The sequence below is a fragment of the Trichomycterus rosablanca genome, chromosome 12 (genome assembly GCF_030014385.1).
Source record: "Trichomycterus rosablanca isolate fTriRos1 chromosome 12, fTriRos1.hap1, whole genome shotgun sequence".
Classification (NCBI taxonomy): Eukaryota; Metazoa; Chordata; class Actinopteri; order Siluriformes; family Trichomycteridae; genus Trichomycterus; species Trichomycterus rosablanca.
Window position 1 is genome coordinate 13,880,833 of NC_085999.1, and position 26,056 is coordinate 13,906,888.

General features: G+C 41.6%; 1 protein-coding gene across 2 annotated transcripts in view; it reads right to left on the minus strand.

The window, feature by feature from the left end:
• myo16 (myosin XVI) overlaps positions 1-26,056 on the minus strand; it is a 313,223-nt gene that overhangs the window by 127,105 nt on the left and 160,062 nt on the right. For both annotated transcript variants that reach the window (XM_063006388.1, XM_063006387.1), the window contains exons 23-27: positions 21,131-21,331; positions 17,866-17,941; positions 12,571-12,746; positions 9,666-9,746; positions 1,143-1,348 (exon numbers count right to left, since the gene is read on the minus strand). In XM_063006388.1, coding sequence (XP_062862458.1) covers positions 1,143-1,348; positions 9,666-9,746; positions 12,571-12,746; positions 17,866-17,941; positions 21,131-21,331 — 740 coding nt within the window. The remainder of the gene's footprint in view (positions 1-1,142; positions 1,349-9,665; positions 9,747-12,570; positions 12,747-17,865; positions 17,942-21,130; positions 21,332-26,056) is intronic.

Below are 26,056 nucleotides of genomic sequence, written 5' to 3' on the forward strand. Positions count from 1 at the left end.
AGTGGAGAGGAAGCATGATGCGATCTGGCAATTGGACGCGCTAAAAGTCGGGAGAAAAAGGGGAGAAAATGCATAAATAAAATTAAAAAAAAGAGGATATTATTAGTAAATGTATTTCTTTTGTTGCTATTTGTGTTATTCCAATTATTATTATTAGTGGTAGTAGTAGTAGAACTAAGCATTATAATGGAGTGGGTCGCGCCTCACCAATAAGGCACCAGGTGTAATTGAAAATGCAGGATGCTTAATCAAGGTGGAGCAATACTGTGGCTGAAAAGCCACAAACAAAAAAGGCAAAGGAAAAATATATAGAGTGGAAACAAAGTTTCGGCAACCACATAGGTGTGAAGAAAGGAAACCCAGAACAGCAGGGAATGACAATGCAAGAGCAGCACCCCACCGCTGCCCTCTCAGCCATGACCCCCGGGAAGGTTCTGTTGTAATGGCCACAATCAAAGTTTCCAGAGAAAGATGAGGATTACTGGCATTATGTGCCCCCAAAAAACCCAGACCGGATTGAGTCCGGCATCACAGTCTCAAGAGAAAAAAAAAGGTTGCCAACAGATCAGCTGGCAAATCTGTGAGGAAGAAACCGTGATACATAGAAAAACTTCCACCAGGAGTGAATTAATACTTAACAAGTAGCAGGTGACTGTCAGTTAAGACGGAGTGACACCACAATGAGCTGCGCCTCCGTACTCTTTGTGCCGGCCATGAATGGCAAGACAGGAGGACTTAATTCTGTAACCATACCCAGCCACTGATCTCCATGGTAGGTTTGCAAGTTACAGGTAGGAGTGGCTGTTGTACTAGCACCATGGTAAAGTTGTGATATAGTAATCGCATGTGTAATTATAATTGTAGGGGTGGCAGTAACACTAGTATTAATGCTAGAAATGGTGAAGTAGTAATAAATATAAATGTGATCTACCTAATTAAAAAAGTAATAGTAGTAATTGTAGAACATTTAGTAAAAGTAGTAAAAGTGTTAATAGTAGCAATAGTAATAATAGGTAATAACAGTAGTACTAGTAATAATAGTGGAAGCAGTATCAGTACTAGTGGCAATACTATTGGTAAAGGTAATAATGGTGCAATGTCATTGCCAGAGGATCTGGTCTGAAAATAGAAGAGTACGGTACCTGTGGAGGAAGCCGGTAAAGGGCATGCGCACTGGGTAGCCGTAGCGGATCATGCGCACCATCTCCAGCACTCCCACGTATTGCAGCTGAGTGGAGACGAGCAAGCTGTCAAAAGTGTCAGCCTGGCCAGAGCTGTTGGGCCTCACGCACTGCACAAAGTGAGGAGTGCACTGCTGCAGCTTACTGTTGAGCTCTGATAGACAGTTCTGGATAAAGAAGAAGAGAAGACACAAGATTAAAGCTCTTTGTTGTTCTTCTAAATATAGAATAACTGATACATTAACCTGCCTAATTTACTTTGGTGCAGATCAAGTGTTTATCTAGGAAATTTGGTTCTCACAGTACAGGCTTCACATTTTTGGCTGGTAATAAAGCTAGAGTAAAAAAAATGAACAGAATAATTAAAAACATATGTTTACTGATGACATTTTCGATCAAGTACATAATAAAAAATAACAATACAAATAAAAATCCTGTTAGCAGTTGTAAATTTGTAATAACAGTGTAATAGCCATCTGATAGCACTTATTGCTCAATGATGAAATCATAGGCCTCTGTGCTGAGTCAGCAAAGCTGCTGTTCATGTAATTGACATTTTAGTAGACAGCAGGGGAGGGAGCGCAGAAAGAGTAGGCATAGACATCACACACACACACACACACACACACACACACACACATACACACACAGTCATTCAGACAAATAAACAACCATCCCCATACCATCACCAAGTAAGAATCACGAAAGGCAAGAGATGCAGCATTTGAAATGATATTATTACTGGTACAAAAAATTATATATGTATTTTTTAAAATTCTGACAAGTACTCACGTCAGTGTTAATGGGGTTTGAAACTGCAGTTTGGTCTGCGTGGAAGGGCATAGTGGAGGGAAACCAGTGGAACTCTGTCTGCCTGGCACACGTTCGCATTAGCGTCATTACTGATACGCCCTTTTACATCCACAGCACATGAATGTCTTGACTTGATAATTTTGTTTTGATTATAGTTTGGCTGGTCATAAAGCTGAAGTAGTAAATAAACAGAATAATTAAAAATGTGTGTTTACTGCTGACATTTTCCATCAAGTTGTAGCCAAATGGTTAATGTACTGGACTAGTAATCAGAAGGTAACTGGTTCAAGCCCCACCACTGCCAGGAGCAATGCCCCTAACCCTTGATTGCTTAGACTGTATACTGTCACTGTACTGTAAGTCACTTTAAGGCGTCTGCTAAATACTGAAATTGTAAATGTTAATGAAAACAAAGTACATAATAACAATAATAATAATAATAACAATAATAATCCTGTTAGCAGTTGTAAATCTCTAATAACAGTCTAATAGCCATCTGATAGCACTTATTGCTCAATGATGAAATCACAGGCCTCTGTGCTGAGTCAGCAAAGCTGCTGTTCATGTAAATGACATTTCAGTAGACAGCAGATAGAGTAGGCATAGCCATCACACACACAGTAATCCAGACACATACTCAACCATCCCCATGCCATCACCAATTAAGAATAACGAAAAGCAAGAGATGCAGCATTTGATGATGTTATTACTGGTAAAAATGATATATGTATTACATGTGTATTTTTATTGCTGACAAGTGCTCATGTGAGTGTTAATGGGGTTTGAAGTTGCAGTTTGGTCTGTGTGACGTTGAGGGATGTTGTAGCCTAGTGGATATAGTACTGGACTAGTATTTAGAACGTAACTGGTTCAAAGCACTGCTAGGAGCAAGGCCCCTAACCCTTAATTGCTTAGACTGTACACTGTCACAGGACTGTAAGTCGCTTTAAGGTGTCTGCTACATGCTGAAAGTATACATAGTACATAACAAAGTACATACTAATAATAATAAGAATAATCCTGTTAGCAATTGTAAATATCTAATAACAGTCTAATAGCCATCGGATAGCACTTATTGCTCAGTGATGAAATCATAGGCCTCTGTGCTGAGTCAGCAAAGCTGCTTTGACATTTCAATAGACGGCAGATAGAGTAGGCATAGCTATCCCACACATACACACACACACACACACACACACAGTCATCCAGACAAATAAACAACCATCCCTATACCATCACCAATTAAGAATCCTTCTGTCCCGCGAGGCAAGAGATGCAGCATTTGAAATGATGTTATTACTGGTTAAAATGATATATGTATTCTTTATCTCTGACAAGTGCTCACATCAGTGTTAATGGGGTTTGATTGATTTATTTATTTATTGGGATTTTTTAATGTCATGTTTTACACACTTTGGTTACATTCATGACAGGACAGGTAATCACTGGTTACACATAATTCACCAGTTCAAATTTAATATTAACAAAGCCATGGACAATTTTGTATTTCCAATTCCCCTCACTCGCATGTCTTTGGACTGTGGGAGGAAGCCGGAGCTCCAGACCAGGGAGAACATGCAAACTCCACACCGAAAGAACCCAGCCCGCTTCACCTGGGAATCTAACCCAGGACCTTCTTGCGTGAGGCGACAGTGAATAGGGTTTAAAGCTGCAGTTTGGTCTGTGTGGAAGGGCATAGTGGAGGGAAACCAGTGGAACTCTGTCTGCCTGGCACACATTCGCATTTGCGTCATTACTGATACGCCAAGCAAAAGTCTCAAAGAAAGCATGTGGTGCTGTAATGGAAATGAGGTCATTTGGCACAATTGAGTGCGTGTGTGAATAATGTGATGTAGTCTTACTAGGTGGGTGTGTTCAGCTCAAAATGCTTGAAAAGTACAAAGGCTCTTTGCATGGGGAAATGTGTAGGTGTGTGTGCGCCGACACTGATGTTGGTAACGGCTTGTCTGATGACACATACTCCTCACACACCAGTCCTGATGTTTACTGTTCATTCATAATCATATGGAGCACAATTGTATCCAAAACCACAAATTCATTCACCCACCCACACACACACGACAACAACTTTCACTGCTCACACACCTCACCACCGGGCCTGGAAGTATTTTTATAGACAGGATCATGACTTATTTAACCGGATGCTACTTTTATAGCTTTATACAGAGTACAAAATCCGAAAGCTCAGATTCATTCTCCCACACACTCCTACACACTAGTATGTTCCAAATTCGCCCTCATACTGTACTTCTACACCCACAAGGTCTAAATCAGACAAGAACACAAACTGGGTTTCATAAAGCTGGCCTTTCTTCTTATTAGTAAATGTTATAATCGTGTTAACATTGGAGTTATATTTAGATAGGCACGTGTCTGTTTTATAATTCAGTAAGCGAATTATGTGAAGTTCCTTGTGGTCTGATTTAGATTCATTTTGGCACTCGACTCAGGATGTGACTCATGTGCTTATGAATCAGATGGCTTGACTATTATTTTGAGCTAATTCAGACTTTATTGTGAAAATATTCCAAACCTGAGACTAATTAATATCAAGCATGTATTGCTTTAGCATAACATAACATCATGAACATAACATCATAACAGAACACCAAACAGTTCTGCATTCACTGCCGTTTTCTGATCTGATTCATAGTAAATGTACGATAACATAAAATGGATATTTGAATACTATTAGATGACAAAAAGAGGATTTTCTTTTGAGGTTTTATAAAACTCTATGGTGTTTTGCTTTAGCCCCTATTCACATCTATGGATTTTGCTTATTGATTGGCTTGTTGTCGGACCAAAATGTGTTTCAGCACTTGTGCTCTGGACAAAATGCTTCTTACACCTTAAAAAGCCCTACATATTTGTGGCTACATGCACTGTAATTCCATTTATGTTTTCATGTTTTACCACAGTTTTATCCTGGTCAGGGCCATGGCAGATCCGGTTACTTTGGGATCACAGAGCACAACGCAGCAACACACCCTGGATAAGATGCCAATCTATTGCTTGGCCACATCTCCCCAGACACAGCCAGTAATGTCTGTATATAGCCGCCAGACTGGCTAGGGATGGCACCGATAGGGATTCTGTCACACCAAGCCTCTGTGTGCTCTGGTGCTTTGATGTGCCACGCCCCTCTCTCCATGAGCACACTAGGTCTCCTGCCACGCCCCAGCACATGATTGGTTCATTTGAACTAATTGGCTCCAGCTGCCCTGTATTTAAGAGGTGCACTGGAGCACACACACGGGGAACTGTTTTGTTATAATGTTGCTTTGTTGGACTGCTAGGGGACCTAATTTGAACTGCTCTGATGTTACCTTGGTTTGGACATTTGGTCAGGACTCGGTTAAGCTCTGTAAACTCTGTAAGCTCTTGTGTTTAGCTTGCGTTACTAGCTATGTTCCTAGCCCTTGTGATTAGCTTTTGTTACTAATAAATTCTTAGTGTTTGCATCTCTGCGTGTGTGTCCGCCCCATTGTCTTGCCTTAGGCCCCCGTGCGTGACATAACAGTTCCCACGGCAAGGACACAGCGAGATGTATCTGGTTTATGTGTTCCCGGAGTTTAACTCCATGAGGTTTCCTCAGACCCTACCGCGTAGTAGGCCAGCTCCATATGATGGAAGCGACTCATTTGTCGACGGCTTCCTTCTGCAGAGCCAGCTCTACCTGCAGCACCTTCTGGACCCCCAGCCAGCTGAAATCGACAAGGTACGATTTATGATGTCCAGGCTGAGGGGTGCCGCTCGTGAGTGGGCCTGGCAGCTGTGGTCTGACAGGGGAGCTTTGCTGAACTCGGTTAAGGTGTTCGAGGGCCTCATGAGAGCAAAATTTTCACGCAGCAAAGCGCCCACTGCAGCTTATACCCGGCATTCAGTGCCCACTGGGGATGTTAAATTTCCCCCAGTGCCCACTGCTGATGTGGTCCGGGTGCCAGTGCCCGCTATCTATGCTCGTGACCTCCCCATGCCCATTGGAGACGCTACATGCAGCAAAGCGCCCATTGCAGTTTATACCCGGCATCCAGTGCCCACTGGGGATGTTAAATTTTCCCCAGTGCCCACTGCTGATGTGGTCCGGGTGCCAGTGCCCGCTACTAATGCTCGTAACTGTCCCACAGCCATGTTAGGATCCAGTCAGGATCATTTGTTTAGTGACCCCAAGGGCTACAGGGGTCTTTTTGTTTGTTCACCGGCTCCAGTTTCAGGTACTCAAGTTCGGGTGAGTCCTTTGCCGGTTCCGTCTGTTTCCTTGAGTTCTAGTCAGTCTGAATCTTTGTCTAGGAAAGTTTATGACTGTATCCTGCCCGTTCGGGTAGCTTCATGTTCGCCAGTGTCGAGTTCAGTCCAGTTCAGGTCATGTTCGCTAGTTCAAACTCGTCCAGCCACTGTGTCTAGTCCAGTTAATTCTATTAGTCCATCGATCTTGCCTGTTTCTAGTCCGTCTGTCCAAGTATGTCCGGTCTCCAAGTCAGGTTCCAGGAGTTCTAGTTTGTCTAGTCCTGTTCCGTGTTCATCTGTCTCGCTCGGTTTTAGGAGTAAGTCTGCGGGTCAGGGTTTCCAAAACGGTCTGTTTGTACGTTCTCGGGCCCTCCTGCCACCCAGACAGAGTCAAACAGTTCCAAGTCCTCTCCAGTTTTGTTTCCTGTCAAAGTTCCAAGCTTTATGTTCCAGCCTGCAGAGTTCAAGCCACAGGCTACTACAGACAATTCTCCTTCAGCTCTGCTGCTGCCGCCACCAGGTCTCAAGCAGCTGATTCAAGATGAATCTTCAGGTTCCAAGCAACTGATTCAAGACGAATCTTCAGGTCTCAAGCAGCTGATTCAAGATGAATCTTCAGGTTCCAAGCAACTGATTCAAGAGGAATCTTCAGGCCCCAAACAACTGATTCAAGACAAATCTTCAGGTTTCAAGCAGCTGATTCAAGATGAATCTTCAGGTTCCAAGCAACTGATTCAAGACGAATCTTCAGGTCCCAAGCAACTGATTCAAGACGAATCTTCAGGTTCCAAGCAGCTGATTCACGACGTCCCTCCAGGGTTCAAGCAGCTGATTCCAGACACCTCTCAAGGGTCTAAGCAGCTGATTCAAGAACTGTCTCCAGTGTTTTCGCAGCTGATGCCGGACGCCACTCCAGGGTCCTCGCAGCTGGTTAATGATGTTTCTCCAGTGTTTTCGCAGTTGACTTCAGACGCCTCTCCAGGGTCCTTGCAGCTGAGTGATGTTTCTCCAGTGTTTTCGCAGTTGACTTCGGACGCCTCTCCAGGGTCCTCGCAGCTGATTCAAGGAGTTTCTCAAGGATTTTTGCAGCTGATTCCGGACGCCTCTTCTCAAGGGTCCACGCAGCTGACTCCCGAAGCCTCTTCGCCAGGCTCCACGCAGCTGACTCCCGAAGCCTCTTCGCCAGGCTCCACGCAGCTGACTCCCGAAGCCTCTTCGCCAGGCTCCACGCAGCTGACTCCCGAAGCCTCTTCGCCAGGCTCCACGCAGCTGACTCCCGAAGCCTCTTCGCCAGGCTCCACGCAGCTGATTCCCGAAGCCTCTTCGCCAGGCTCCACGCAGCTGGTTTTTGTTTCCGAGTTGGCGCACTCCGATGGCGCTCCTGTTCCTGAGTTGGCGCCCCCTGATGGCGCTCCTGTTTCCTCGTTGGCGCCCCCCGATGGCGCTCCTGTTTCCTCGTTGGCGCCCCCCAATGGCGCTCCTGTTCCTGAGTTGGCGCCCCCCAATGGCGCTCCTGTTCCTGAGTTGGCGCCCCCTGATGGCGCTCTTGTTAAGTCGGCACCCCCAGAGGGTGCTTCAGAACTCTGCATTCAGAACTTGTTGGCTGGTTTTCCGGCGGCAGCCGGCGTTACAGCACTTATGTCATGCCTGCCTCAAGATGAACTTAATGACTTTAAATTTGCCCCGCAGGGCCCAGGACCTCCTTGTGGTTTGTGTTTTTTAGGCACTCCAGGAGGAGTGCCTTTAGGGGGGGGTTATGTCACACCAAGCCTCTGTGTGCTCTGGTGCTTTGATGTGCCACGCCCCTCTCTCCATGAGCACACTAGGTCTCCTGCCACGCCCCAGCACATGATTGGTTCATTTTAACTAATTGGCTCCAGCTGCCCTGTATGTAAGAGGTGCACTGGAGCACACACACGGGGAACTGTTTTGTTATAATGTTGCTTTGTTGGACTGCTAGGGGACCTAATTTGAACTGCTCTGATGTTTGGACAGTTGGTCAGGACTCGGTTAAGCTCTGTAAGCTCTGTAAGCTCTTGTGTTTAGCTCTCGTTACTAGCTATGTTATTAGCTCTTGTGTTTAGCTCACGTTACTAGCTATGTTACTAGCTTTTGTGTTTAGCTCGCGTTACTAGCTATGTTACTAGCTCTTGTGTTTAGCTCGCGTTACTAGCTATGTTACTAGCTCTTGTGTTTAGCTCGCGTTACTAGCTATGTTACTAGCTCTTGTGTTTAGCTCACGTTACTAGCTATGTTACTAGCTCTTGTGTTTAGCTCACGTTACTAGCTATGTTATTAGCTCTTGTGTTTAGCTCTCGTTACCAGCTATGTTACTAGCTCTTGTGTTTAGCTTGCGTTACTAGCTATGTTCCTAGCCCTTGTGATTAGCTTTTGTTACTAATAAATTCTTAGTGTTTGCATCTCTGCGTGTGTGTCCGCCCCATTGTCTTGCCTTAGCCCCCGTTCGTGACAGATTCGAACCTTGGATCTCAGCAGTAGTAGGCTAGTGTAATTTACTGCTGTGCCACCCGACTAGATCATAAGTGGCATAAAAATATAATAAATATAAACAAATATAGCTCAAGAACACATTTGTTTTCTTAATTTAAAAAAAATGCAAATGCAATATAATATGGTTCCCAACAGGAAATGCCTTTTTACTATAAATGCAGGTAAATGTCAAATTTGAATTCCAATGAAGGTGAATATTCCACCGGACATTTCACATTTTGTTAAGTTTTAGCTTTTGATTACAGTAAAATGAAGCATAATGTTTGGACTTGTTAATGCCTACGGTATTATACCAAATATAGAAAGAGCAGTTCGTAAAATGCTGTTAATTTAATATATTTATTAGGATTTTAATGTCATGATTTACACATTTTGGTTACATTCATGACAGGACAGGTAGTTCACAAGTTTAATGTCAAACACAGTCATAGACAATTTTGTATCTCCAATTCACCTCACTTTGTCTTTGGGCTGTGGGAGGAAACCCATACAGACACAGGGAGAACATGCAAACTACACACAGAAAGGACCCAGACCACCCTACCTGGGGGTCAAACCCAGGACCTTCTTGCTGTGAGGCGACAGTGCTACCCACTAAGCCACCGTGCCGCCCTAATTTAATATAGAAATGTTGTTAATTTAGTATTTACGTATACAGAGAAAAAACCCATCAGAAGCAAAACTCATTTTAAAACATTTCACCAATAGTGCCAGCAAGGTAAGCAGATTATTTACTCTTTGATCATTAAATCTGCACCTCTAAAATACTAATGCCAGAAAAGAGCTGTCCTTTTCTAATTCTGTCAGGAAATCATATCAAAACATGTAGTAATAATAATAATAATGTGCTCCTAAAACAGATCACGAGATTTAAATCTGCTTTATGGTCAGTCATATTAAATAACTTACTCTCAGTTGTACTGCCACAGTGACCGGGCCACAGCGCTCCAGCTTCTGCCAGAATGATGTAGCTCCTTTTTTCTTCATGAGCTGCAGAATGCAAAATGACACAGCACAATGTCACCATGTGTGATCTCTAGCATTGCATACATATATATATATACTAGTATTTGTACAACTGAACATGAGCTTGGTGGACATCCCATTTCAAAAACAAAGTATACAAGTACACAGGTTTTTCCTTGGCCCCAATAGAATACACTACCTGGCTAAACCTATCAGTTTCCTTGGTGAAAAGCACCACAGATCCATGCAACATTGAGTTGAAATTACTCTTCAAGCCTCTATGAGCTAGGGTTACCCCAAACCCCAACACAAAACTATAAATCAGCCTTTGCTAAAAAAAAAAAAGTCTTTATTCCACTCAGCCATGTTTACCTGAACTACACCAGACCTGATTTAGCTTTTTCCCTTCCAATGGTTCCCATGGTACTGCATGAGCACAACCGGTATTTAGGATAAAGTGGCAACTGCTGTGCTCTCTGAAAGAGTTGACAGCTTAACTGTGTCAGGTGCTCTGATCAGCTTCCCATATTGTGACACCAGTTTTAATTTCTGTGCTATTTTTTGTTTATGCCCTTTCTCCGTTGTGGGCTGTGGATGTTTCCGTGTCTTTCATTTGTTGCTTTGTTTCCGTTATTTTGCCCACCTCTTTTCCTTTTAGTTTGTGGCTTTTAAGCCCCACTATTGTTCTACCCTGGTTAAGCATCCTACAAATTGGATTAATCAGGGCTGCACCTGGCGCGTCAGTGACAAGCACTGGTTTTCATGTTTCAAAACAGGCAGGAAATAGATTTAAAAGAGGACTCGGACAAACCGAGCAAACTCAGCTGGTAAGAGGTGTTTTCCATGAATGGGCTGCTATTGCAGTAGGAAGTGGATCAATAAAAAGCAACAGGACTGTAATTGTGGTAGCAAGGTCTAATTTAGCACATTTCCTATTGCACACTTGATAAGCTAAAAATACAGGAGCTCACCTCAGCTGTAATACAGCGCTGCTCATTTTAGCCCACCCACTTATACTGGCTTGTTTGTGTGACCTCAACCTTTTGTTCTATAATGTGGCTATATTTATACTTAAATAACACATACGTTGCTTCAAGTCATACTGAAACAGAACAGATCCATATAAATACAGCAGGTTGTCTTGGCTTGAACGGTGTTTACACCAGATATGGGTTAAGTAAGCAGGGCAGGGATTTCCCTAAACACTGGTGTGTCTACCTGCACTATATCCTTATTTTAAAATAGTATCAATTACAGTGTATGTATGTGTATTCAAAAGCTGTCCTAATTATAATTATATTAAGTCAACAAAACCAATTATATACTTAGTACAATTTGATATAGTTTCTGTTTCTTTTTAAATAAATTAAACTGTAAATTAAGGTCTGAAGTCATCATTTGGTGAAAGTAACATAAAGCTTAAAGTTTTAACACAGATGGTTTTTAATTCTAATGAGCTGTGTAACATTTAATAATAGAGACAGATAGATAGATAGATAGATAGATAGATAGATAGATAGATATTACGTTTTCTTTTTTTAGATGGATAATAAAGCCATCAAGCAACAAACTCTTTAATTAAATGTTTGTATTTTTTACAGTTATATGCTGGCGACATACATTTGCTTAAAAAATAACAATAATATCCTTTAGCATTTACTTTGTTTTTGACACAACCACTTAAAAAATAGAAAAACCATATAAATCATCCATGTTTTTACTTCTTGTTTTTTGAAACTGTTGAAAACATGTCTAAATATAAGGAGATGGTAAACAACATAGCATCAGAACATAAGGGAAGCCAAAAAATACAAAATTCAGTGTTTAAAGGGAAAATACTATTGTCTGAGGCAAGATGTAATACCAGGCTGTAACGCATCACAGTTAAGTGCAATACAGTGTTAGAAAGAAGATTAGCAAGAACAAAACTAACACACTAATTGGTTAAAAATATGAAAATAAGCAAGTAAGCAAGTATTCTTACTAAATAAGGCAATAACACTAGGTGGAATTGTAACCAAGTGTGGCTTATAAGCTACAGTACTTGGTCCACCAATGTACCAACACACAATAACAGACCAATACAATCAGAATTACAGGCAAACAGGCTACAGCAGCCATCTACCTCTTGCACAACAATCAGCACCGCACTCAGCCGAATGCATAGCTCAGGTGAAATGCATAAGTGCTAATGAGCACAAATCTTTATTTAGCATCGCTTGTGTACCTTTGGTGGTGAAAGCAGATCACAAATATTATCACAGCTTAGTGGTTAAGATACTGGACTAGTAATCATAAGGTTGCCGGTTAAAGCCTCACCACCACCACCGTTGGGCCCCTGAGCAAGGTCCTAAACCCTCAATCGCTCGAACTGTATTCACTCATAATTGCAAGTCGCTTTGGATAAAAGCATATGCTGAAAATGTACATTTTAATTCACCACAGTAAGCAATGTTTCCTAATGCCAATAACATAGACCAAAGTCCAAATCTGAAGAACTGATTCTGCTTTGAAGGCAAAGGGTGGTCATACCAAATATTGATTTGTTTTAGATTTCCCTTTTGTTCATTTGTTCACTGTGCATTTGATTAATTGACAAAAATAAACTACTAATGCTTCTATTTTTGAAAGCATTCTTACTTTGCAGCATTTTTCCACCCCTGACTAAAGCTTTTGCACAGTACTGTATGTCTGAAATTCTTTTTGAGAGTCTTAGACAATATTTTATACTACTTACCTGATTTCACCACAGTTATTGATGTCCAGTGATTAAGCTTTTGTTATTATCAATTAGATTACAATTTATAGGGCAACTCAAAGAAAGAAAGAATGATTCCAAAACAAGTACCTTTTTGAGCTCCAGGTATTTTGTAGCATCTCTGGAGGGGTTGGCTGGGTTCAACATGTAAAGGTGGAGTGCTCCTTTGGATCTGCGTAGCTGCAGCCGCTGGTTTGGTGGCACCAGGGAGCCTGTCTGAGTCAGCTTACACTGGAATATTCGATGGATAAGCACGTTCTCACTGGCTACTCAGACAGATGACAGAACGTAGAAGGAGAGAGAAAATAAACACAAAGATTACACATCTGGAGCCTAATTATACCAAGAGCCAGAGCTAACTGACTGCAATCATTACTAAGTATACAAACATACACTATATGGACAAAAGTATTGGGACACCCCTTGTAATTATTGAATTCATGTGTTTCAGTCACAACAACTGCTAGGTTGTAACAACAGTTTAGGAAAGACTATTTCCTGCCCCAACACGACTGTGCCCCTGTGCACAAAGCAAGGTCTATAAAGACATGAAGAAAAGCTTGGTTTAAAGAAAGTCCAGTGTCCTGCACAGAGCCCTGAGGCTTTCTTGACCAACATCAGCGCCCAGCCATACAAACACTCTTTTGACTGAATGGGCATATGTCAAAGTCTTGTGAGAAGCCTTCACAAAAGATCACATAGAGGTCACTCTATTTAAATACCATTTAAAGCTCATGGCCAGGTGTCCAAATACCTTTGGCCACCTGGTGTATACACAGTCATGACACAATGGCATCACTTAAACCTCACGTCCAACACACACGCCAATACAAAATGACCTTCAATCTCAAGGGAAGGGCCCAAACCGAAGAACTTGCCTTCTAAGAAATGTGTGGAACATTTTTGCATGTATTTATGTACAGTAGACTCTTTTTAATTTACCTATTTGGCTACACAAATGAAGACATCTGACCTTGAGCTTGTTGGGCATTTCAAAATCATGAGGATTAATATAAAGGCGGCCATATTTTTAAGACTTTAAGACATCTTTAAGACATATTTTTGTTCTTGGAAAAGATGTTCTTCAAGATTTTATAGATCTTCAATTCAACTCAGGCTTAATGCAGGCTGCTAAGCTTTATCTACACTAAACTTGTCAAAGCATGTCTTGAACATAAGACAAACAACATAATTATGTGAATTATTTTATGTAATTATTTTTAAACACCTGCCAGTAATGGGTGTGACTAACCACCTTAACCTCAATAAATTTACTGTCATTGGAATATGTTTTATTGCAAAGGTATTATTTACTCTGCTAATAAAAGATTCCTTTTACCCAGTAAAAATAAAAGTTTATTGAATTACAATGAATACCACCAACTCTTAAACATACTACTATTTACAACCCCAAATAAGAAAAAGTTGGGTATGGAAAATGCTAATAAAATAAAAAAAATGCAGAGTTCATTACAGTTTGAACCCTAGATATTTCATGTTTAATCTGCTCAACTATATTTTATTTGTTAATATACCTCCATTCCTGCATTTCAGGCCTTTAACACATTCCAAAAAAAGTTGGGATGGGGGCAATTTAAAACTTGGTAATGGGTAAAAAAAACTAAATAATGATTTGATTCCAAACAGGTGCATATTTCTCCCTCTACAGTGCATAATATCATTAAACGACTCAAGGAATCGGGAGGAATTTCAGTGCATAAAGGCCAAGTTCGCAAGCTTAAGCTGCGTGATCTTCGATCCCTCAGACGGCACTGCATCAAGAACCGTCACTCAACAATAGCTGATATAACCACATGGGTGAGGGATTACTTTGGCAAACCTTTGTCAAGCACCACAATACAGAGTTACATGCACAAATTCCACTTAAAACTTTACTGTGCAAAAAAGAAGCCTTATGTTAACCATGTCCAGAAGCGGCGTCAACTTCTATGGGCTCTGAGGCATCTAGGATGGACCATCAACAGTGAAAACGTTTATTGTGGTCGGATGAATCAGCATTCCAGGTCTTTTTTGGAAAAAATGGACGCCGTGTCCTCCGGACCAAAGTCGAAAAGGACCATCCAGACTGATATCAGCAACAAGTCCAAAAGCCAGGGTCTGTCATGGTATGGGGCTGTGTCAGTGCCCTTGGCAAAGGTCATTTACACTTCTGTGATGGCAGCATTAATGCAGACAAGTACATTGAGATCTTAGAGCAACATATGCTGCCTTCAAGAGGTCATCTTTTCCAGGGACGTCCATGCATTTTTCAACAAGACAGTGCAAAACCACCTGCTGCACACATTACAAAGGCATGGCTACGGAAGAAGAGGGTACGGGTACTGGACTGGCCTGCCTGCAGTCTTGACCTGTCTCCAATAAAGAATGTGTGAAGAATTTTTAAACGGCAAATGCGACAACAACGACCCCGTACTGTTGCACATCTTAAGGCGTGTTTGCAGGAAGAATGAGACAAAATAAAAGCTGAAACACTAAATCACTTGGTCTCCTCGGTGCCAAAAGGTCTTTTAAGTGTGGTGAAAAGGAATGGCAACATCACAAAGTGGTAAATGCTTTACTGTCCCAACTTTTTTTGGAATGTGTTACAGGCCTGAAATGCAGGAATGGATGTTTATTAATAAATGAAATGAAGTTGAACAGATAAAACATGAATTATCTCAGCTTCATCCTGTCTGCAATCAAATAAAAGTCAAAGTAAATGTAAGAAACTCTGTGTCTTTTATTATTTGCAGCCACTGTGGAGACCTTGAGCAAGGCTCTTAACACTATTTGCTTTAGGAGCGGAGTATAATATTTTGACCTTCCAATCAAGCTGAGATATGCGATTAATTTTACTGTACTCTACACATGTATATGAATATATTTCATTATCATTCTTCTAAGTTTAACAGTTATAAAATAATTGCATTTCTGTGCTATACATGAAAACATAGAAATGAAGGCTGTAAATAAGGAGAGTGAAATCAATGATAACAACCAACAATAACTACTGAAGCACACTACTATAATTTCAAAAAAAGTTCATCTCTCTGTGTTATTGAAATGTAACCAAGAAATAAAACTTTTACCACAGTCTCGCCATAGTAAAGGGCAAATCTAAAAAAAGTCACAGCTGACCAGACAGAAAGCACTGTGTGGTCACTGTAAGAGTGGTGAAGCTGTAACAGAAAAAAAATACATTTTCTTTGACAAGAAATCAAAACATAGTGCTTGAGTGGTGCAGCACCCGATCATTACAGATACCCGGGTTCGAGTCTTGACTGTGACATTGGTCCACTCAGGCAATCTACAGACACATTTGGTTTTGTCTGTTGGAGAAAAGGCCTGATAGGGAGTCAAGTACTTGCTGCTGAAAGAGTGATGCCTACTGTCTGGTTGAGGTGGCAAAACAAAGATATACAGAAAGTATAGTGTATTCAAGTGTGTAGAAATCTACCACTGTCTGGCTTGTTGGCTGATATTCATTCATTGTTTGTTTCACCACCGCTTTATCCAACTCACTAATGTAGGAAACACCCTGGACAGGTCACCAGCAAAGGTTGGAAGTGCAATAGGGAGTTACCACTGCTTCATTCTACCCAGGGTCCAAACCACTTGGCAAAAGGTCACCAGTCCATCACAGGGCAAACACACTCACACTAATACCTTGGACAATTTTGCATCTCCAGTTGACCTGACTGCATGTCTTTGGACTGTGGAAGGAAACTGGAGCACCTAGATTAAACCCCTACACAGACAAGGGGAGAACTAAGAAAGGACCGGGACTGCTTCACCTGAAATCAAACCCAGAACCTTTTTGCTGTGGGGCAACAGTGCTACCCACCAAGCCACTATACCACCTGGGAGATGAACATGACTAAATATACAGTATATGGGAGAGAGAGAGAGAGAGAGAGAGAGAGAGTACACTATTCTGCCATAAATATAAAATTCAACCCCGGCCTTGGTCGAATGGGCACTAACACACAACTGACCCTCCTACCCTTGCGGCTATAACAGCCTCCACTTCATTAGAAAAGCATTTAACAAGACAGTGTCTTAAGAATTTGCTTCCTATAATTGATTTTATATATCTGTTAGCAATATGTGTGTCTAAAACACATAAATTAATAAACTTATGGGGTGCCCACCAATAGTGTATATACACTGATCAGCAATAACATTAAAACCACCTCCTTGTTTCTACACTCACTGTCCATTTTATCAGCTCCACTTACCATACAGAAGAACTTTGTAGTTCAACAATTACTGACCGTAGTCCATCTGTTTCTCTGCATGCTTTGTTAGCCCCCTTTAATGCTGTTCTTCAATGGTCAGGACTGCCCCAGGACCACTACAGAGTAGGTATTATTTGGGTGGTGGGTCATTCTCAGCACTGCAGTGACACTGACATGGTGGTGGTGTGTTAGTGTGTGTTGTGTTGGTATGAGTGGATAAGACACAGCAGCGCTGCTGGAGTTTTTAAACACATCACTGCCACTGATGAAGGTCTAGAAGATGACCGATTCAAACAGCAGCAATAGATGAGCGATCGTCTCTGACTTTACATCTACAAGGTGGACCAACTAGGTAGGAGATTCGAATAGAGTGGACAGTAAGTGGACACGGTATTTAAAAACTCCAGCAGCGCTGCTGTGTCTGATCCACTCATACCAGCACAACACACACTAACACACCACCACCATGCCAGTGTCACTGCAGTGCTGAGAATGATCCAACACCTAAATAATACCTGCTCTGTGGTGGTCCTGGGAGAGTCCTGACCATTGAAGAACAGCATGAAAGGGGGCTAACAAAGCATGCAGAGAAACAGATGGACTACAGTCAGTAATTGTAGAACTACAAAGTGCTTCTATATGGTAAGTGGAACTGATAAAATGGACAGTGTGTGTAGTAACAAGGAGGTGGTTTTAAAGTTATGGCTGATCGGTGTATGTGTATATGCATGTGTCCACACAGGCATTAATGTGTGCTTCTTTGTCACTATTTTTTAAACAAAAGAGGTTAAATCTATGTACATAATACTGTTAAGGCATGGGGGGGTTACATTATTTATTCTAAGCAGCATAACATTGCTTTTGGTAATACAGTAAAGAAAAAAGATTTACCACAGTTGAGTATGTGCCAGAGAGGAAAAAAAGATAGAAATAAACATGTAAACTGGTAGCATGTCAGTAATTAAATGGAGCCTGTGTGGGAAGTGATGTGCATGTGGCATTGGCAGCAGAATAGCAAACAGTCGGGAAAAGCAGAAGTGTGGAAGGAGTGTGTGCATGGTTCTACAACATGCGCTACAGACACATTCATCTATATTTGTCTGAAGTGATCATGGTGGCCTGTGGTTTGCACACAGACAGCTCTTACATTTTAGAACAAACAGTATATTTAGGGGCAGAGCTTCCCGGTTCCTCTCCAACGAGCCCATCAAGTCGTAGCTCATCTGCAAAATAAGACAAAACCGTAAATTTAGCAGGGCTACTCTAGCTTTTTTTTTTGCTCTGAGACTGTGAAGAAGGCTTCTTGAGTACTTTAGAACATTATATTTATATTATTATATATACTGTATGCATTATAATAAATTATACAGTGGGGCCAAAAAGTATTTAGTCAGCCACTGATTGTGCAAGTTCTCCTACTTAGAAAGATGAGAGAGGTCTGTAATTTTCATCATAGGTACACTTCAACTATGAGAGACAAAATTAGAAAAAAAATCCAGGAAATCACATTGTAGGATTTTTAAAGAATTTATTTGTAAATTATGGTGGAAAATAAGTATTTGGTCAATAACAAAAGTGGTCAAACGTTTCCTGTAAGTCTTCACCAGGTTTGCACACACTGTAGCTGGTATTTTGACCCATTCCTCCATGCAGATCTCCTCTAGAGCAGTGATGTTTTGGGGCTGTCGCTGGGCAACACGGACTTTCAACTCCCTTCACAAATTTTTTATGGGGTTGAGGTCTGGAGACTGGCTAGGCCACTCCAGGACCTTGAAATGCTTTTTACGGAGCCACTCCTTGGTTGCCCGAGCGGTGTGTTTGGGATCATTGTCATGCTGGAAGACCCAGCCACGTTCCATCTTCAATGCTCTCACTGATGGAAGGAGGTTTTGGCTTAAAATCTCACGATACATGGCCCCGTTCATTCTTCCCTTAACACGGATCAGTTGTCCTGTCCCCTTTGCAGAAAAACAGCCCCAAAGCATGATGTTTCCACCCCCATGCTTCACAGTAGGTATGGTGTTCTTGGGATGCAACTCAGCATTCTTCTTCCTCCAAACACGACGAGTTGAGTTTTTACCAAAAAGTTCCATTTTGGTTTCATCTGACCACATGATATTCTCCCAATCCTCTTCTGGATCATCCATATGCTCTCTGGCAAACTTCAGACGGGCCTGGACATGTACTGGCTTAAGCAGGGGGACACGCCTGGCACTGCAGGATTTGAGTCCCTCTCTGCGTAGTTTGTTACTGATGGTAGCCTTTGTTACTTTGGTCCCAGCTCTCTGCAGGTCATTCATCAGGTCCCTCCGTGTAGTTCTGAGATTTTTGCTCACCGTTCTCATGATCATTTTGACCCCACGGGATGAGATCTTGCGTGGGGCCCCAGATCGAGGGAGATTATCAATGGCCTTGTATGTCTTCCATTTTCTTACAATTGTTCCCACAGTTGATTTATTCACACCAACCTGCTTGCCTATTGTAGATTCACTCTTCCCAGCCTGGTGCAGGTCTACAATTTTCTTCCTGGTGTCCTTCGACAGCTCTTTGGTCCTGGCCATGGTTGAGTTTGGAGTCTGACTGTTTGAGGCTGTGGACAGGTGTCTTTTATACAGATAACGAGGTCAAACAGGTGCCATTAATACAGGTAACGAGTGGAAGACAGAAGAGCTTCTTAAAGAATAAGTTACAGGTCTGGGAAAGCCAGAAATCTTGCTTGTTTGTGGGTGACCAAATACTTATTTTCCACCATAATTTACGAATAAATTCTTTAAGAATCCTACAATGTGATTTCCTGGATTTTTTTTCTCATTTTGTCTCTCATAGTTGAAGTGTACCTATGATGAAAATTACAGACCTCTCTCATCTTTCTAAGTAGGAGAACTTGCACAATCAGTGGCTGACTAAATACTTTTTGGCCCCACTGTATATTGATGATGCACCAGATATAACCCAGCACCTGCAAGATGTTAAAGGAATGAACCCAGTTGCAGGATACTTTACTCAAGAAAAACACAGAACAAAATCAAAACATACACCGATCAGCCCTAACATTAAAACCACCTCCTTGTTTCTACTCTCACTGTCCATTTCATCAGCTCCACTTACCATATAGAAGCACTTTGTAGTTCAACAATTACTGACTGTAGTCCATCTGTTTCTCTGCATGCTTTGTTAGCCCCCTTTCATGCTGTTCTTCAATGGTCAGGACCCCCACAGGACCACTACAGAGCAGGTATTATTTAGGTGGTGGATCATTCTCAGCACTGCAGTGACACTGACATGGTGGTGCGTGTTAGTGTGTGTTGTGCTGGTATGAGTGAACAAGACACAGGGGCAGCTGTAGCCTAGTGGTTAAGGTACTGGACTAGTAATCAGAGAGTTGCCGGTTCAAGCCTCACCTCTGCCAGGTTGCAACTGTTGGGCCCTTGAGCAAGGCCCTTAACCCTCAATTGCTTAGACTGTATATTGTCACAATTGTAAGTCGCTTTGGATAAAAGCGTCTGCTAAAATGCTGAAAATGTAAGACACAGCAGCGCTGATGGAGTTTTTAAACACCTCACTGTCACTGCTGGACTGAGAATAGTCCACCAACCAAAAACATTCATCCAACAGCGCCCCATGGGCAGCGTTCTGTGACCACTGATGAAGGTCTAGAAGATGACCAACTCAAACAGCAGCAATAGATGAGCGATCGTCTCTGACCTTATATCTACAAGGTGGACCAACTAGGTAGGAGTGTCTAATAGAGTGGACAGTGAGTGGACACGGTATTTAAAAACTCCAGCAGCGCTGCTGTGTCTGATCCACTCATACCAGAACAACACACACTAACACACCACCACCATGTCAGTGTCACTGCAGGGCTGAGAATGATCCACCACCTAAATAATACCTGCTCTGTGGTGGTCCTGTGGGGGTCCTGACCATTAAAGAACAGGGTGAAAACAGGCAGTACGCAGAGAAACAGATGGACTACAGTCAGTAATTGTACAGTAGAACTACAAAGTGCTTCTATATGGTAAGTGGAGCTGATAAAATGGACAGTGAGTGTAGAAACAAGGAGGTGGATTTAATGTTATGGCTGATCAGTGTATACATCTATTGCCTCAAATCATGTATGGTTCTCTGAGACCCCCAAAAGACTAAGGACATTTTGTGAGCTGTTAAAGAGGCTCTTGGGTCTCAGGGACCCCAAACAGAACATGATGGTTTATAAGTCAATGAATGACTCTTCTACAGATGTTCTATGGGGCCTCATTGACTTGAAATAAAAACATTAAACTCAAGTTCTTTGTTTGGATTTGGCAAGATGGGATTGTGGTACTGATTAACTCCAAACTACCAATTTGTCCTGAAAACAAAAGTGGTCTAGACTTGGCAGCAAAGTAACTATACTATGTGGTGTTTACCTTTCCAGCATAGTGTGCGACGATAAAAGAGGGTCCCTGGTCTTTAGGTGGGGGGTTTCCATTTCCATCTTTGGTGGTAAATGAGATGGCATCAGAGGCAGTGGAGTCGATTTGGGTTTGCATTCTCTTGAAGAGGCTGAGTTCAGAGGGCCTGAGAGATTGACTCTCGTCGTCTAACATACACAGCACACCCTGAGGCTTCTGCAATAAACAAACACATCAAACAGTTACAGTCGGCTCTTTGTTCTGAGCCCTTCGTAAACGCTGAGGCGGTCTATCCGTTTACAACCTAAATAAATCCTTATTTTTGTCTTTACTCTGTCAGCTTACACCAAATCTAGCTCTCTTTTCATTTTTTATCATCATTCTGCGGCAATCCAGGAAGCACAGCCTCTATAAACACCCGGCATATGGAAGCATTCTTAAAACACAAAACAAGTCTTTGTCTTGTGCAAAGAGCAAATCTTGTGCAGGATACACAACAGATTTTAGATGGCTACCAGCCACACGGCAATAAAGAGCACATTGTAAGACATCAATTCATTAAAAAAAAGATGGAAAAAGGATGGAAAACAGAGAAGGATGTATTAAATATTGACATGAGTTTAAGTGTTGTGTGTTATAAGGGCAAATAATTAGTGTGTTAAAGGTACTGGAACCAGTAATCATAAAGTCGCTGGCTCAAGCCCCACTGCTGGCTCCTGAGCGAGGCCCTTAACACTGAATTGCCTGCACTGTATCAATCACAATTGGATAAAAGTGTCTGCTAAATGCTGTAAATGTAAATGTTATATCAGACCAGTGGTGGCTCAGCAGTTAAGGTATTATTAAAAGATCAATGGGTCATGCCCACCGTGGCGGTTTCCCAAAGTCAGCTCCTTAATCAAGGCATTTTATCCTCAACCTGCATTGTGTTTGGTCACAATTGTTAGACTGCTTTGGATAAAAGCGTCTGCTAAATGCTGTGAATGTAAATGTTAACGTCTGGGTCGTGGGAGGATGAGTGGGCTGTGATGCTATAGTCATATATGGCCGAAGCCTGAAATACACAATACAGCAGGTAAAGCTGGTGTTTGTTTATGTATCTATTCAATCTTTTATCTTTAATAACTGCTTCATTCAAAATATGGTCACCTGGAAATGCAAGCGCCAATCGCTTCCAAGTAGGGGCAACTTCAAGTAGCCAATCAAAACCAGAAAGAAATTTATTTAGAAACAAATACTGCTATCCTTAAAGACAGTGAAGGTGGCAATGTTCAAACCCAGGTCCTCATAACCTTGGTGCTGTAAGGCACCTAAACTAGGCGCTTAGGTGGCACAATGGTAATATGGCTAGCACACCAGAGCTGACATCTCAAACTCGTCGGTTCGAATCTCAACTCTGCTACCGGCAGGCTGGGCTGATTGATGGCGCCTGCACAGAGACGAGGGATAATGTGATCAGGGTGTGCCTCTCCTTGCGCAAAGCTGATCTACATATCAACCCGCCTTGTGAAAAGATGCTGTCGGCTACTGCCAACGTGTCGGAGGGGTTGGTGTTAGTCAGAAGTGGATATATACCGGTCAGCCATAACATAAACCACCGTCTCGTTTCTAGACTGTCTATTTTATCAGCTCCACTTACCATATGGAAGCACTTTGAAGTTCTGCAATTACTGACTGTAGTCCATCTGTTTTTCTACATATCTTTTTAGCCAGTTTTCACCCTGTTTTTCAATGGTCAGGACCCCCACAGGACCACCACAGAGCAGGTATTATTTGGGTGGTGGATCATTCTCAGCACTGCAGTGACACTGACATGGTGGTGGTGTGTTAGTGTGTGTTGTGCTGGTATGAGTGGATCAGACACACCTTGTTGGTCCACCCTGTAGATTGATCGCTTGCTGCTATTTGAGTTGGTCATCTTCTAGACCTTCATCAGTGGTCACAGGACGCTGCCCACAGGGAGCTGTTGGCTGGATATATTTGGTTGGTGGACTATTTTTTGTCCAGCAGTGACAGTGAGGTGTTTAAAAACTCCATCAGCGCTGCTGTGTCTGATCCACTCATACCAGCACAACACACACTAACACACCACCACCATGTCAGTGTCACTGCAGTGCTGAGATTGACCCACCACCCAAATAATACCTGCTTTGTAGTGGTCATGTGGGGGTCCTGGCCATTGAAGAACAGCATGAAAGGGGGCTAACAAAGCATACAGAGAAACAGATGGACTACAGTCAGTAATTGTAGAACTACAAAGTGCTTCTATATGGTAAGTGAAGCTGATAAAATGGCCAGTGAGTGTAGAAACAAGGAGGTGGTTTTAATGTTATAGCTTATTGATATACAGCTTATTAATATACAGCACAAATTCAGTTCAACACAGGACAGGATGGTTGATAATGTGGTCTGTTTTTACTCTGGTTGTTACTTGTCCTACCACTAGTCATTAATTACTTCTTAATGAATTATTGACAGATAAACTTATTAAATCTTTTATTGAATTTTTTCATTCACAATTTCTGTCTAGATGCTTTCTAAAAAGTTTTCTTTTTTTATTCGTATTTTTTATTAATAATTAATTAATTATTTTGATTATTATTTAGCAATAATAACTTTCACGCTCAAGACACTGTCTCTCATCTTCGGCTAGTCATGGGCTTGATGGTATTTTGTTTACTCAGACCTGACTCAGTCTCAGTCATTCGTGTTTGTCATGCTCAAGACAAGCAGCCGATTTGTCATTTGATCATTTAATTTCCCACACGATATTTATTCATTGCTCAAATACTAGGGTTATATATTATGCTGTATGACACTCTGTATGACTCACTTGAAAAAACTCAATGCTGCAGCTCCTTATTATTATTATTCATGGTCTGTTTTACCACAACTTTATCCTATTTAGGGTTGCGGTGGGTCCAATTCACTGGGCAATCACACTCTAACACACACACACACACACTTATATACAGGGCAATTTTGCAACTCCAATTAACCTAAGTGCATGTCTTTGGACTGTGGGAAGCACTTGAACCTGGGGGAAACCCAAACAGACCCAGGGAGAACATGCAAACTCCATACATAAAGAACCTGGACCGCTCTACCTAGGAATCGAACCCAGGACCTTCTTGCTGTGAGGTGCAGTGCCATCCTATTATTATTATTACTATTATTATTATTCATTGTCTGTTATACCACCACTTTATCCTATTCAGGGTCACAGTGGGTCAAGTACAACGGTAGCCCAGCAGTTAAGGTACTGGACTAGTAATCATAAGGGTGTTGGTTCAAGTACAACCGCTACCTAGTTGCCACTGTTGCCCCTGAACAAAGCCCTTAACTCTTGATTGCTCGAACTGTATTGAGTCATCATTGTAAGTCTCTTTGGATAAAAGCTTCTGCTAAAATGCCACAACAGTAAATGTAATTTAATGGTAAACTTTAGTCGGGCAGTTGTAGCTTAGCGGTTAACAAACTGGACTAGTAATCAAGAGGTCACTGGATCAAGCCCAATCACTGCCAGGTTGACACTGTTGGGTCCTTAAGCAAGGCCCTTGACCCTCAATTGCTTAGACAATATACTGTCACAATACTGTAAGTCGCTTTGGATAAAAGCATCTGCTAAATGCTGAACATGTAAATGAAATGTAAATGTCCAGTTCACTGGGGGAAAGGGAGGAAACACCCCGGAGAGGTCACAGTAGGGCAATTTTAGTATCTCCAATTAATCTGACTGCATGTTTTTGGACTGTGAAAGGAAACCGGAGCTTCCAGAGGAAACCCACTCAGACACGGAAAGGACATGCAGACTTAAAATAAGATTTATTTAAGTTGTGATCCCAGTGGTAGTGGCCTAGCCTAATTTACCGTTGAGCCACCCAAGCGCACAATATAAATTCATTTTTCTTAATTCGAAATCATTTGCTTCCGTACTATTTTGCCTATTTTTTTAAATCAATAGTATAATTACTCTCTGGTTCAGATGTACTTGTGGTCTCTTTGGAAAAAGCCAAATTAGTGTTATGTATACTAAACCAAGTGATGCAAGATGGACTGTAGTGTTTCTGTTCCAGTGATGCAGTCGCACCTTTTCCACTCACTGGTTAATCCTCCTGTGACTGGGTTCAACTCTCCAACATCACAGGTGCAGGGTTACATGTAGCACGTCACAATGTGCTGACCACTCTATAACACCTACTGTGTGTTTACATTGCATGTCTCTCTTGGCATAATAATAATAATAATAGTAATACTAATAATACTTATATAGCACCTTAATTAAAATGTAGCTCAACAGGTTTTATAATACAACGTAAAACAGCAAAGCAAGAAGAGAAAAAAATTAAAAATAAATAATAAAACTAAATTTAAAAAATGCAAAACAAAAGAAAATGCAATGCAATAGCAGTAAATGGATATACTGTGATTAGAATAAAAATAAAAGTGCATGTTCATGCTGCTGCACATTCTGATATATTGCTGAATTGCAGTGAAAGGCCTATGATCAAAGCATTACAGTAGTTAAGTCTAGAAAAAAGAGAAAAAACTAAAGCATAGGCCTTTAGCATCTTGCAGACATAATATAATGCAAAAAAATCCATTTTTAATAAGATGATATAAAATCAATACCAGGGTCATACACAGTGTGACGAGGTGATGAGGATCACAGACAATGTAGATGCTGGGCTGAGTAAGGAATATGGCGGGGGATATACTGTATATATATACATATGTATGTATGCATGTATGGAGGAACCGATTCTGGGCCCAAGCAATGGCTTCCAAAAATGCAAAAGTGGTCTGCAGTGTTTACACTAAGCTCCTTAAACAGCGAGAATAAGGCACACCAGAGTTGGGGTTTTGAATACATCGCATCGAATCTCAGCTCTGCCTTCCGACTGGGCTGGACGGTTGCATGAACAACGATTGGCTGTTGTT